The following is a 15,837-nucleotide window of genomic DNA, read 5'->3' as shown; positions in this document are numbered from 1 at the left end:
AAAGATGGGCTAAGGAACTGAACAGAGAGTTCTCAAAAGAAGAAATAAAGATGGCTAAGAAGCATCTTAAAAGGTGTTCATCATCACTAGCAATTAGGGAAATGCAAATTAAAACCACTTTAAGATTTCATCTTACCTGAGTCAGACTGGCTAAGATCAAAGAGAACAAATGATACCAAATGTTGGAGAGGATGTGGGGAAAGGGGAACGTTCATCTGCTGCTGGTGGGACTGTAAATTTGTACAACCCCTATGGAAAGAAGTGTGGAGAACTCTTAAAAAAATACAAATGAACCTACCATTTGACCCAGTTATAGCACTCCTTGGCATATACCCAAAGAACTTATCCTAGTGCAGAGACACTTGTGCATCCATGTTTATTGCTGCTCTTTTCACAATAGCTAAGAGATGGAAGCAACCTAAGTGTCCCTCAATTGACGAGTGGATAATGAAAATGTGGTTCATTTATACAATGGAGTTTTACTCAGCAGTAAAGAAAGATGAAATCATGAAATTTGCCCATAAATGGATGGAACTTGAAACTTTTATACTAAGCATAGAAACTGTTATACTAAGTGAAGTAACACAGACTCAGAAAAAAACAAAAAAACAAAAAACAATGCATGTTCTCCCTCATATGTGGATATGAGCACCAAATCCTGATACGTATGTATCCAGACATAACTACAGGAACCAGGATAATGAAAAGGAACCAGAGAGGTAAAGGAAAAGAAAGAATCTGAAAGAGAAGAACAGTAGGAAACAGATCTTAATAAGGGAGATATGGATTAAAATGGGGTTATTTTAAGGGGTGGGGGGAGGGAAGGTTATACAGGAATGTAGGGGATAAAGGGAAAGAAGGCGCTCAAGTCAGGTAGGACCATAGGAGAAGGCTATTATTAAGGGAGAAATGGGAAAAATGGGGATACTTTAAATGGGGAAACCATGGTGGTAGACAATGAAAGAGATAAATAATGCCTAGTTTTTAAAAAATCAGAGGGAACCAAATTAGTCAAACAACCTACTGACAAATTACACATACAAGTAGCTCAAGATATATATATATATTTAGGCAAGGTTTATTTGAAAACGTTTGGTCTTCATCCAAGCTGTATCTACATGGCACATGGTAATTAAATGTACCAGACTGGTAGAACTCATCATCTTGGATGTTTAACAGCCTTACTTAGAGGCCTATACTAATTTGCTCAGAGGTACATAAAGGACAGGTTTTGTTCCGTGCCCTCCTAGGTCAACTAAGTTCCAGGGGACTATGATCATCTTTCAAAATGTCCTGTAACTGAGGTGAATCACCTGTCCTCTTGATCAAGGAGGCCATGGAGACCCCATCAAATGGACTTGAACCAGTGTCCAGTCTAGAAATAGGATGGTCAACACAGAGGAAACATTTCCTTCATGCTTCCAAGTGAAGCCAGCCATGGTCAGAGCAGGACCTTTGACTTATCTTCACATAGATGGAACTGATAAAACAAAGGAGCCAGGGTTTCTCTCCCCTGAGGTAAAGATCCTCAAATGGCCTTAAGAGTAAAAATAAATTGGTTTATCTGGGCCAACTGTAGAGTCTTAAACACCCAAAAGGAAAGTATAACCAAAGATTAAAAGGATCAATATAATTCTTTAAGAGTCCATGTGTATAACTAAAGTCTACATAACAAGCAACAATGCCAGACAGGAAATACCTTCCTTTGATTTGTTGGCTGGGGTGGCCTAAGAGACTCCCAGATAGTAACCCAGCATAGAACTGGGAAAATGAACAGCAGACCCCAATCTTACCTAAAAGAATATTGGCAACTGATTGCTGCTAGATGAGAACAGCTGATCTTCCTAAAACAAGGAACTCTAGGCAGGCTGACTAGATTCAGTGGATGGACAAGCACTGGAGAATGGCTAGGGTGCCGACAACACAGTGGACAGTAACAGGGATGACAGAGTGTATGGGCTCCAGACGCTATGGGTGGGTGCCATTTGGGAAGTGGGTATATAGATGAATAAGATTATTTGGGATGTTCTGTATGAAATACACACGAAAAAAATCAACAAATAAAAAAATGAGTTACAGTTGAGGAAGAAGCATAAAAATTTGCTTCATGTTAATTAGTAGAGGTGAAAAACATTACCATTGAAATCTACCTGATGACTTTATAGCTATACCCAGGTGCCAAGGATCCGAGTGTAACCAATTGTGACTAGTAATAATCAGATACATAGAGATTAGAGACACATGTGCAAATATCTAAGCGTTAGTAGCATTAAAAATGAGTTTTTCTGTATGAAACAGTATACTTTAAAATGAAATGGAGATCTTTTTAAAAAAATGTTAAAACCTCATTCAATTTTATGTCTTATAGGGTTTATACTGAGTTCAATGTTGTATAACTGTATTAATTCAACTGTGAAGCTAAAAATTTACAGCCACTTTTGAAAGAGATGCATCTTTGCTCTCAAAATTGTTATTGAATATGTTAATGCTGTAATGTAATGCTTCTTTTAATCATGTGGCTATAGAATAAATAATTTTAAAAAAGAGGGAAGACATTCAAGACTTAGGACATGAACATTTCTTCAGTGGCAAACAGGCATGGAGACGGGGATCACAGAAGCATGACTAACAATAAAGAAATGACCAGCCTTTAGCTGACTTCTTGTCACTTTAAAATTTGCTACAAGAAATGCAGCTTTTCAATGACTCTACCCAGAAGACCTTGCTCGTAGTGCCTACAACTTTGTTAATTAACATATTGTTTTTGTGTATATCAGATCTGGATTATCATATCCATTGCTAGGCTTGTTTTGCTTGAAGTCAGATGTGCACACATTAACCAAATTCCTCAACCCCACCTCTACAACCTCAAGTAGAGAAAAGTGTGTATGTGTGACTATGGAAATTAATTAATTAAAATTATTTGATAATGAAAACTACTACTCTCAGTGCTTGGAGTTTGGATCAAATTACTTCTACTTTTAAAGGCATTGAGAAAAGGAAGCTTTACTGTAACTAATAAATAACATAGATGCCTATTGTATTGGATGACCGAAAAAAAAAAAAACCTACCTAAAAATGAATCTACCATATGATCCGGTTATACCACTCTATGGTATATACCCAAAGGACTCATCCTACTCTAGAGATACATCCATATTTGCTGTTGCTCTTTTCACAATAGCTAAGAAATGGAAACAACCTAAATGTCCCTCAACTGACGAGTGGATAATGAGAATGTGGTACACAATGGAGCTCTACTCAGCAGTAAGAAAAGCTGAAACTATGAAATTTGCAGGTAAATGGATGGAACTAGAGACTATTATACCAAGTGAAGTAGCACAAACAGAAAAACAAGCAACACATGTTTTCCCTCATTTGCAGATCATAGCACCAATCCCTTATATGTGAGTATATATCCTGATGTAATATCAGGAGTCAGAAAAAAACAGAAGGGAAACACGGAGTTAAAGGAAAAGAAAGAACCTGAAAGATGGGGATAGGGAACAGACTTTGAGCAATGGAGCAGGAACTGACTGGAAGTCTTCGACCTGAAGTTTAGCTCTTATAGGTCTGAAGGATACTATGGAAGGTGCTAAGGGAGAAGATCAATCAATGGTCCAACTCAGCTGTAATGTCTAATAACCATAAGGACTAGCACAGCAAACAGGTGGCTTGTACTATTGGTACAACTGTCTAATTGAACTTGAAGCTCTCTCAATGGGAGTAAACTTACAGGTGTCACTGTAAACTCAGCCAAATATATATGGTTGGAGAGATCATAGATCCTAGAGAAAACCCCATCTCTAGACAAATGAAATTTACCATATGCTAAATATGGATCCGTATATTTACAGACAAGCATACTGTACACCACTCATCAAAGAAGCTTCTTTTTGCAACATATGGAGGCTACTGCAGAATCCTACAATTGGGCAGACACAAAATACACATCTGAGAGATGTTCAGCCCCAGGGACATATCTACAGTGGAATCTCTACACCTAAGACTCATGGAATGGCAGGTACAGAGAAAATTAGTGAATCTCTCAGTTCTCACCAATGAAGCCTCCTTATATAACAGAGTGTGATGCACTCAAAAGCTTGTACATGTGAACTAGCACAGTGGCAATGGTGGCATTGAGCAAAGGACTCCTGCCAACTCATTTAGGCAAGGGCCCAGAGTAGAGTGAGGGAAATGGGTGGCAGGCCCTCCCTAGGCTGGGAACTACTGGAACCTGATTACTACTGGGTGAAAGCGTGTATGCCTTACTTACCATCTCTAGATGGACTGACTAGTCTCCAGTGCAGTGAGTGAACTAGCATGGGTATCTAGGTACAAATGCTTGACTGGTTAGTACTTAACACCTACAGTGTAATACATGAGGTCCAGTGGGGGTAGTTGGTAGAGCATGGATGGGAGAGGGGGTCTAAATTTGATTAAGAACTGTTTCATGAAATGTACAAAAGCTCAATAAAAACTTTTTAGAAAAAGCTTTCAAAGGGTCCGTATAAAGTCTTTTTTAAAGTATTTTTCTTCCCCATTCTATTTCACTTGCTTCCCAGCTTCTCCTCAAAAGTCCTAAGAGTCACAAGTGTGTATGTGTTCGCTCACTCGTTCGTTCATTCATTCATTCATTCATTCATTCACTGAAATGCAGCCCAGATCAGTCTGGAAATTGCTATCCATCCTGGTGATTTGGTGATATTCCAGGATTGCTTTTTATTTTTTTAAAAATGAAAGTGTTCAGCTAGGTGAACAAATCTGCAGCTGCCCCAATTACCAGGCATTGATGCAAAAGGATTTGCTATGGAGGCCAACATGCAAATTAGCTTGTAGCCTCGCAGAAGAGCAAGAATGTTTTTCTTCAGATTCTTTTTTAAAAAAAATATAGGTTCAAAGGACTTGCCTATGCAGCTCTGTAATAACCCTGTGCACACAAAGGTGTGTTTGCTAGGTGGGAGCCTCTTCATTCCATTCTCAGAATCTGCTCAATCCTGTGTCCTGTCATTAGGGCTTCTATGCGTCCAAGGTACAGCCAAGCAGAACTGTTCACTGCGAGATGTAGGTCCTTCCATATACTGAGACTGCACTGTAGTTGTTTTTAATGTGTGATATTCAGAGAAACATAAATCTAGGAGTTGTTATTTATACAGAATAGTGTTCCTTTTTCTGTGTCTTTGCTTTCTGTGATGTCAGTTAGTCACTTGTCAACCATGGTCTAAAAATAGTAAGTGGATAACTCCAGAAATAATAATCTGCTAATTTTTTAAATCATATAACATTCTGAGCAGTGTAAAGGAATCTGCTCCATCTGCCTAGGGTGTGAATCATCCTTTTGTTCAGTGTGACAATGCTGTATATGCTACCTGCACATCAGTCATCTAGGAGCTGTCTCAGTTCTTGGACTGACCACCGGTATCATAGTGCTTGTGTTCAAGTAGCCCTTGATTTACTTAATAATGACCCCAAATCATGAGTGTAGCAATGCAGACAATGTAGGTATGTCAAAAGAGGGCAAGAATGTCTATTTTTCACTGAATAAAGGAAAACTCTTAAAGGAAAGAAGAAAAAAATCATTGTGAAGATCCAGGAAAACAAACACATAAAACCACAAAAGAATCAGTCATCCATGAAATTTTGAAGAGGAAAGAAATTCAAGCTAGTTTTGCTATATCTCAAACTGCAAAAGATAAATCCACAGTGTATTGGTATGTGCTTAGTAAAGATAGAAAAAGCAGTATTAATGGGGGTTGGGACATAACACCCATGGAGAAGGGGAGGCAATTACTCAAGATGGGAAGAGCATCCCAGGGGTCACCCAGTCCTTGGGCCTGCTTCCCTGGGTGATATCAGGCTGGGGATTCTTTGTTCTGCTTCACCCACCGCTACTCTTCCCTCGGCTTTCAGTGACATTTTGATCCTTGCTGCACCATTCCATTTTCTTTATCACTATGGGACTGTCCCCTTTAAAATTCCATTACTTTCCTTTTAATACAGATTCAGGAGGAAAAGGAGATTAAGGTTGTGTCTGTCAAACTGAACTGAAAGCACAAGGTACACACTGTTAACGGGGATTCTGCCTTGTTTTATCCGGTGCAAAGATGATTCAGATATCAATTTAAAACCAGCAATGACTCCATGGTAGAGGACTCAGACAGTTTTTCGGTCTCCATGGATCAAATTAACTGGAAATCAGAAATATGTTCACTTATTTTATGTCATAAATATAGAAATCTAGGTGAAAATTATATAACTATATGACCTATTAAACTACATTCATTTAAATCATTTTATGTAGCTATTTTATTTTTACAAAAGACTTAGGGAGAATTTTAAAAATATGGAATTTCCAATGCCAGTTGATTGACTACTTTAGGCAATTTAATATCTTAATGGCAAACTTGCTAAAGACTCACTGGTTTATGTCAAATGGAAAATAACTCTTGCACTATGTGATTCATGACCATGATTACATGCGACATTATCTTCATATAGCATCAATTGGGCACATAGCAATAGCTGTAGTGTGCTGAGTTTTTCAGAGAACTTTTCTTTGTTTTTTTTCTTAAAAATATTTTATAGCTGGGGTGGTGTCATACACCTTTAAACCCAGCATTTGGGAGGCAGAGGCAGGCAGATCTCTGTGAGTTTAAGGCCAGCCTGGTCTACATAGCAAGTTTCAGGCCAGCTGGGGCTATAAGGAGACCCTGCCTCAAAAGACCAAAAATAAATATTTTACTTATTATTTTTATTTCATATGTATGAGTGCATTGCTTGCATGTAAGTGAGTGCACTCCTGTTGGGCAGTGTCTCTGGAGGTCAGAAGAGGGCATTGGATTCCTTGGAATTCAAGTTCAGGACAGTTATTTGCTGCCATGTGGGTGCTGGGAACTGAATCTAGGTCCTCTGCAAAACAGCCAGTGCTCTTAACTGTTGAGTCATCTCTCCAGCCCTGATATAGTCCCTTTTCAATGTTCCATTGATGTTAAATTATTTCAGCACACAGAGGTATTTTATATAAAATAAATAAATACATGTATTTGAGATTAAGTATTAAAAGTGGGTCTTCAAACTCATTACATTTACACAAATCTATTCCGCCTATTAGTCTTATTTCCAGAACACCAGTACATACCAAAGAGCTGTTAAGTTCTTGGTACTTTACAGAAAGTTGATGAGTTCAACACTCTTCTTCCCTTTGGCTACTTCTTATTATCAGAGAATTAGAATTAGTGATTATGTCTGTAGCAGAGTTCATTTAACTCGAGTGGAAAAGAGCGGACTAGGCAAAACAAAATGCTTATTAGGCAAGCTGTTGATAAGCTCCTTTCAATAAAAAGACAGAAAAGGAGTGCAAATACCTTAGAAGGACCCATCCTTCAGGGTCGTCAGCAGTTCAGTCTTTGTGTAACATCTTAGCCACATCAGACCTTGAGGCCATCTCATACACGTTACTGACCCTGTTTAGTGATCTCTAACATTAATATCTTTCTAACTGTATAACTTTATACCTTAGAAAGTCTTTGTCATATGTAACAGTATAAATGTGGCTTAGGAATAGTGCAACCAGTTCTCTCCAGATCAGTGAAGTCTTTTCATATAACCTTATAGTGGACAGGTCTGTACAACCGAGTCAGATATGCTTTCAAATATAAGCTGTACTATTTTTTTAAATGTAAGTGTCCATGCAAAAAAATGCTTAATGCCTCTGAGAATCAAGATTTACAAAAATGGATAGCTATCTCATAGGATTATATATATATATATATATATATATATATGAACATAGAAGATCTATATAAAGAAAAATAGGTGTACCCTGGGACCTAATATACACTCAATATTTCTTCACTATTTTCTTGAAGGAATATTCATGAATGTGTACTATTGGGCAACTGTCCGAAGAGACTTCAGTTCTTAGCTCAAGAATTATATCGGGGGTGGGGATAGAGCCAAAAAATTAGATTATTTCTCTCTCTTTTCTTCTTTTTACCACTTTGATGCTGAGTCTGTCAAGTACCCACTCCGGGTCCTCTATTAATCTTTCACACACCTTTTCTAGAGGGTAATGCTTATACCATATTACAGACATCTATTCATATTTGTCACTCACAATGAATTCAATGAAGAAAGGTGAGATTTTACATTTACCTTGTTAAATCTAGCACCTGCCATGGTGCTCAACATACAACACGAGTTTCACAAATAATTGAAAGGAAAAGGAAGAGGGAGAAAGAGAAATAGAAGGGAAGAAAGAGGAGAAAGAAGAGGAGGAAGAGGAGACAGGAAAGGGGGAGAGGCAGGATTCTATGGTTAAAGGTAGTTTACTCGAGCTTAAGAGCTGGTTCTCTTACCCTTCCAAGGAGATGGCCCTCTGGAGAGTCACTGAAGGCTGACGGGTTGCAGTGCTGTGTTGGGAATGACTGTAAGAAAAGACAGAAAAAACTTGGATCATTAATTTAAATATTTTAACAAGTCTTATTGTCAAGAAAATTGAAAGATACTGTAGAGATTAAACGTGTAGCTGATAAGAATCATCGTCTACCAACCCCCTCCACCCAAACCGTAGCACTCTGCAGAGTAGGGTTAAGACTTCTTTGTAATTTGATTTCAACATGTATTATTCCAGAGTAAGCCTTAAGTGATAAGTTACCATGAAAAGAAACATATTTAGAAAAAGTAATTGTCCCCCCTTCAAATGAGATAACACAGAGCATAAAATATAAATCTGATTATCATGCAATGTACATTTTAATGTTTAGAATTTCATACATGCCAGAGTTAGTGGATATCTACAGCTAAACAGTATTTGCTGGTCATGACAGGGCCATTGTATACATAGACTCACAGTTGCTAGGACTAAATGCTCAAGACCTGCACCACATCAGGCCAAAATCCCTGCATGAATGGCAGTAGGGTTGAGGTCCCACTGCTATCTGCGGAATTACTGGAAACGTGGTTGCTGGGGTGGGAGAGTCAGTTTTCTTCAGGGATGCAGCATCTGAGAGCTTACTCATGTTCAGTAGATAATCCTACACTCATGCACACGTAAGGAGCACTCAGCAGATCAAATCATTAAAAAAAATCTTGAGCTTTTGTACATATCATACAACAGTTCTTAATCAAACTTATACTCTCTCCCTCCATCTATGCCCTCCACCCCCCCCAACTGAATCTCATGCATTCTGCCATACATGTTGTCCTATCCAGTCAAGCATTTGTACCCAGATGTCCTTCAGTGCAAATTCATCCACTGGAGTCTAGTCAGCGTATCTAGAGATTGTTGGTAAGCCTACTCTCCCTCACCCAGTAGAACTCAGTTTCAAACAGCTCCCAGACTAGGTCCAACCTACCACCTATTTCCCTCACTCCCCTCTGGGCCCTTGTCTGACTGAGTTGTCATGGGTCCTGTGGTTGTTGCCACCACTGCCACAAGTTCATGGGTAAACTTCCAGTGTCTTGAAAGCCTCTGCTTCCCTATGCTCATGGCCCAACCCCGGCTCTTACAATCTTTTTAGCCCTTCTTCCCCAATAGTCCCTGAGCCAGGAGTGGGAGAGGTTTGATACAGGATTCCTATCCAGGGACATACCCTTCACAGTCTCTTATTCTTTAAAAGTTGGTCAGTTGTGACTTTTTGTCTGTACTGTACTCTGTTGTATAAGGAATCTTTACTAGTGAGCATTGAGGGATGCACTAGTTTTCTCTCTATGGCCCCCACCCCAGTTCTGCCATGTTCCATGTAGATGTAGAGGTTCCACTGTAGATATGTCATCTAGGACTGGGCATCTCTCAGACATATGTGGGATTCTGCAATAGCATCCATGTGTTGCAAAAGAAGCTTCTTTGATGAGTGGTGTATGATATACTTGTCTGTAAATGTATGGATCCATATTGAGCATGATAAGAAGTTCCATTTGTCTAGGGATATGACAGAGGTAGGGTTTTCTCTAGGATCTATGACCTCTCCAGCATGTGTATTTGGTTGTGTTTATAGTGCCACCTGTGACTTCACTTCCTTTGTGAGGGCTTTAAGTCCAATTAGACAACTGTTGATTACCCCCAAGATAACAGTGCCACTACTGTTTGTTGTGCCAGTCATGGTTATTAGGATTTAGGGCTAGGTTGAACCATTGATTGATTTTCTCCCTTAGAAACTTGCACAGTATCCTCCAGAACTATGGAGCTAAACTTCAGGTAAAAGGCTTCCAGGTCAGTTCTTGCTCCATTGCTCCAAGTCCTATGTTTGAAGTATATCCTGTCTTCAGCAGCAGCATCTTAAAAGTGAGAAATATATTTTTATTTTTTAAATATTTTATTTTTATGTGTATGAGTACATTGCCTGCATGTATATAAGTGCATCCATGTCATGTAATGTCTGCAAATGTCAGAAGAGAGTGTCAAATTCCCCTAAAGCTAGAGTTACGGATGGTTGTCAGCTACCCATGTGGGTGTTGGGACTTGAACCTGGGTCCTCTGTAAGAACTCTCAGTGCTCTTAACTACTGAACCATCTCTCCATCCCTGCAATATACTTTTTTAAGCTTCCAAATTGTGTTTCTAACAAAAATTTATACAGACTAATCTATAAATAAGCATAATTCATTTATTAGTTAAACTATGCAACATTTATTCATAAAATTAATTAGTAATGATTCGGCTGTTTGGTAAAACAAACACTTGAAAAATAGGACTTCCAATTGAATAAAGTGTTAGAATTTGATGTAATTCATTATTTTGTTTTGATTTCATTTTGCAGGATTAATTTTGTATCTAAGTAGTAGAAATAAAAATTTAATTAATGATCACTTATATCAGCAAATGACTTCTAAAATGGCCGTATATGCTTATGCCTTTTGTTTGTACAAAATCTGTGAGTTAGATCCTATTTAATAGATAGAAAAATTGAAGGAGAAAGAGGTTTAAATGCTTGCTTAAAGTCCTATGGTGAAAAACTCTGGCTGAATTGACATCTAAACTGATTTTGTAGCCACTTAGAAAAGACGCAGAAGAAACTTTCATTCTGAATAAAGTACAACATAATTCAACAGCAAAACTGTATCTGAATGAATATATATACTTTATGGTTGTGGAATTAGTTTGTTATTTTAGTTGAAATGTTAGTTACACACATGTGGCAAATGAGTATGTGCACAAATACATATATGTGTGAGAAGAAACTGTAGTCTAATATTTGGAAAGCATTAGGTGTTTTTGCAAAGCTTTAGGATGTCTCACTTGAAAACACTGGTATTGCCACTGCGGAGATGTTCATTCAGAATCTTAGATATTAAAGGTGAGAATGGATGTCTCTCTGAGACTATTTTTAGTTTGCGACATGGATGACATTTGTCTAAGATTAAGGGAATAGAATTATAAGAACTTAGCTGAAGCCCAAGGAATGGTGTTCCTCAAGCAGAGGAATGTACTTTTATTTCCTGTATCCCTCACACATATCCTTGGTGAAGATGTTCTGAGAAGTCAATGTAGAAGCAGCAGTGTTTAGACCATGAATCAGCTTGCCTGAGAACAGGTCCTGACCCCACCACATCGCACGATCTGCACCTCACCTGAACTTCTGTGCTTTTCTACTAACTTCACCCCACTTAAACCTCTTGGCATGCCAGTTTCTCATCTGTTGGGTTTGGATGGTAATAATGCTTTCTTCGTAAGGTTGTCATAAGGTTTCAGTGAATAGTGTTTAGAATACGGGATGTCACATGGTAAAAGTTATGTAGTTATCAAAACAATAGGCATATGAGTTAGCAGAGAGTATACTTTGAATTATTTAGGTGTAAGTAAGGCCACTTGTTTAGATTTCTTCAGTTAGCTGTAAGTCAATACTACAGCTATGTATTTCTGCAAAAAATATAGCCTTGCTGTTAAATATGAAATTGAAATATATTTTCTATTATAAAAACATTATGAAATCATGAGGAATACAAAGTAGAACATATATGGGATAAACAAGTTTAGTGATCTAATGTAGTCCATGAAGGCTGTAGGTAATAAAACTGTACTGTGGATGAGATTCATGCTAAATGAGATTTTAGCTGCTCTTGCCTCAAAAGCAAAACGATATAAAAGGGCAACTAGAAGAGGAATAGCTACTTTGACTCATTACAGTGACCCTTTTACTATCTATGTGTTCCCTACAACATGATAATTTATGTCAAATGTATAAAATAAATTAATTTTTAAAATTAATGACAATAAAAGATAAAGTATAAAAGGACTGAAGAGACAGCTCAGAGGTTAAGAGCACTGACAGTTCTTGCAGAGGACACAGGTTAAATTCCCAGCACTCAAATGGGAGCTAACAAACATCTGTAACCACAGTTCCAGGAGATCCAGTGCTCTCTTCTGACCTCCACAGACATTGCATGACATGAGTGCACTTACACACATGCAGGCAATACACTCATATACATAAAATAAAAATAATAAAATATTAAAAAAGATAAAGTAAAAAAATTCACCCATAGTTTTATATTCTGTCAGACTTCACAGTGTTATTTAATTTAATTCTCATGGCTGTCTTATGGGGTAGATATGAGCCCATTTATTTTATATGTAAGAAAATAAAACACAGAGAAATTAATAGCTCACAAATTGTGGGTCAAGAAATCAGTCTATAGCTTTTCTTTCAACACCATGTGTACTTTCAGTTCTTGTTGACTCCCTACACATCAATATACATTTACATAGCTTTATATATACACAGACCACACACACACAAGATAGTATTTGTTATTTGGTTTTATATGATATTACTTCCTATTCAGATGTAATTTATTATTTAGCTCTTCTTTGTTGTTGGATAGTTAGGTTATTTCTATTATTTTAATACTACAAACAGTACTGCAATGACTATGTGATAAGAATTACTTTTCCCTTCCTACAGTTTCCTTTAGATTCATTCCTTCAAATGGAAACTCTTATTAGATTTTTGATTTACGTTACCAACTAGTCTTTAGAAACTTTGAACCCATTTGCTACTGTTACTGAATATGTTAAAGCTGTAATGAAATGCTTCTTCTAATCATATAGTTTTTAAAAATTTTTTAAAATACAGAAAAATTCAATAAAAAGAAAAAAATGTATATATCTATATGTTTCTTCCTAGTGTTAGAACCACTGATTTCATAATTCAAAACAAAATTTATTTATTTATTATTTATGTATGTGTTTGTATATGGCATGATGAGTGTGTGGAGGTCAGAACCCACCCACATGGATTGGTTCTGTTCTTCCACTATGTGGGTTCAGGGGGTTCAAACTTTGGTCGTCAGGGTGGCAGCAAGCACCTCTACTAACCACTGAGCTATCTTGCTGGTGCCCAGAGCTCATAATTTTTAACATCCATGAAAATTTCAAAGATGCAAAGTGACACTTTTTACCATAGGCATTTCTTTATTAGTGAAAATGACTTTTCCCCTTATGTGTTTATTTTCTAATTGTATTTCTTTTTTTAAAAAAATATTTTATTTATTATTTTTATGTGTATGTGTGTATTGCCTGCATGTAAGTAAGTGCACCCGTGTCATGCAATGCCTACGGAGGACTGAAGAGGCTGTTGGATCCTCTGGGACTGGAGTTATGAACAGCTGTTAGCTGCCATGTGGGTGCTGGGATTCAAACCCGGGTCTTCTGCAACAGCCAGTGTCTTAACTGCTGAGCCATCTCTCCAGCCCTAATTGTATTTCTTACTCTTTCCTTTATAATTTATCTTCTACTGAATTAGAAAATACCAACAGTTCTTGGATAAAGATCAATGTAGCTTACTAACCATGATTAATGAATAATTGGAATCCCTGATAACTTCCTCATTACTGGCCCAGCCCACATAATTAAAACAGAAATACTCAGTAATATCACTACACAGATTGCCTCCTTGTAACTATTATTCTACCCTAAATTATCTCAATAATGTTATGTTTTCTGTTTTAGTGACACACAAATACAAACAGCACAGTGACATTCTCAGAAACCTGGACTCCTTTTATATTACATATGCTATGTCAATCAGTTTCTTATAGAATGCAAATGTGGAACAAACCAACCTTTTACAATATATAATGATATGTTTACCATAGGAAGACAAATATAGTGATTTTCCAATAGCCCAGACCTACAGATAAGAATAGAGTTTTGTTGCTCACAGACAACACCCTCAGAGCTCTATTTGTATGGGTGGATACTTGTGTAGAGTGAGGAGCTGTTTGATAGTGATGACTGGTGCTCTTCAAACATACAGAACAGCTTTCTTTTAGGACCAAGTAGATCCTATTCTCTCTCCATGACTAGCTACACACTGTGGGTATTACTACAAATAACAAACTACAGGTTACCATAGCCTAGCTTTTTCACCTCCTCAATGAGGCTGGAAAGATGCAGGACAAAAAAAAAGTAATGCCTAGCTAGTTTTGAAAACCAGAGGGAACCATATTACTCCTACAACCTACTGACAAATTATACATAGCAGATCAAGAAATATATGTCTAGGTAAGGTTTCTCTGAGAACAACTGGTCTTTGCCCAAGGTTTATCTACATGGCACACAGCAATTAAAAGTCCCAGACTGGTGGAACTAACCTTCTTGGATGTTTAACAGACATACTTTGAGGCCTATACTAATTTGGTGAGAGGGACATAAAGGATAGTTTTTGATCCTTGCCCTCCTAGGTCGACTAGTTCCAGGGGACTATGAGCATCTCTCAAAATGTCCTGTACTGGTGGTATGTCACCTGTCCTCTTGATCAAGGAGGCTGAGAACCCCACCAGATAGACTTGAACCAGTGTCCAGTCTACAAAGAGGAGGGTCAACACAGAGGAATCACTTCCACCATGCTTCCAAACGAAGCCAACCATGGTCGAGCAGGACCTTTGACTTATCTTCACATAGGCAGAACTGGTAAAAGAAAGGAGCCAGGGGCTCCTCACAAGCCCATGTGACCCTTGAGGAACAAATCCTCAAATGACCTTAAGAGTTAAAATAAATTGGTTTATTTGTGCCAACTGTATGGCCTTAAACATCCAAAAGGAAAGTATAATCAAATATTAAAGGGGCCAATATAATTTCTTAAGAGTCCAGAAGCATAGCTAAAGGCTACATAACAAGCAACAATGCCAGATATGAGATACCTTCTTTTGAGTTGTTGGCCAGGGGGACCAAAGGGACTCCCAGATAGTAACCAGCATAGAACTGGGAAAATGAACAGCAGACCCTAAACTTATCTAAAGGAGTATTGACAACTGATTGCTGCTAGAAGAGGAACAGCTGACCCTCCTAAAACAAAGACTTCTAGATAGGCTGACTAGATTCACCAGAAGGGCAAGTAGTGGGGATTGGCTGGGGTGCCAAGAACAAAGCAGACGGTAGCAGGGATATCAGAGTATAAGGGCTCTAGTAGGGGGAGGGAGGCTATGGGAGGGTGCCATCTGGGAAGTGGGTGTATAGTCGAATAAGATGGTTTGGGATGTTCTGTGTGATATATACACACACACAAGAAAATCAACAAATTTTTAAAAAATGTATTATATTTGAGGAGGAAGCATGGAAATTTACATCACACTAATTAGTAGAGGTGATAAACATTACCACTGAAATCTATCCTATGACTTTATAGACATACACAGGCACCAAGGATCCAAGTGCAATTTAATATGACTAGTAATAATCAGATATGTACAGATTAGAGATGCAAGCACCAACCTCTCAGTGTTAGTAGCAACAACAATGAGTTTTTCTGCAAGGAACAGTATATTCTAAAATGAAACGGAGATCTTTTTTAAAGGTTAAAACTCATCCAATTTTATGTCTTACAGGGCTTATACC

General features: G+C 37.8%; 1 protein-coding gene across 13 annotated transcripts in view; it reads right to left on the bottom strand.

Annotated features, from left to right (window-relative positions):
- Dlg2 (discs large MAGUK scaffold protein 2) overlaps positions 1 to 15,837 on the bottom strand; it is a 2,328,307-nt gene that overhangs the window by 453,857 nt on the left and 1,858,613 nt on the right. For all 13 annotated transcript variants that reach the window (XM_008844185.2, XM_029568893.1, XM_008844178.2 and 10 more), the window contains one exon: positions 8,358 to 8,426. In XM_008844185.2, coding sequence (XP_008842407.2) covers positions 8,358 to 8,426 — 69 coding nt within the window. The remainder of the gene's footprint in view (positions 1 to 8,357; positions 8,427 to 15,837) is intronic.

The sequence above is a fragment of the Nannospalax galili genome, unplaced genomic scaffold (genome assembly GCF_000622305.1).
Source record: "Nannospalax galili isolate Female #2095 unplaced genomic scaffold, S.galili_v1.0 scaffold278, whole genome shotgun sequence".
Classification (NCBI taxonomy): domain Eukaryota; kingdom Metazoa; phylum Chordata; class Mammalia; order Rodentia; family Spalacidae; genus Nannospalax; species Nannospalax galili.
The sequence above is the reverse complement of the archived record's forward strand: the minus strand, read 5'-3'. Positions and strand labels throughout refer to the sequence as shown.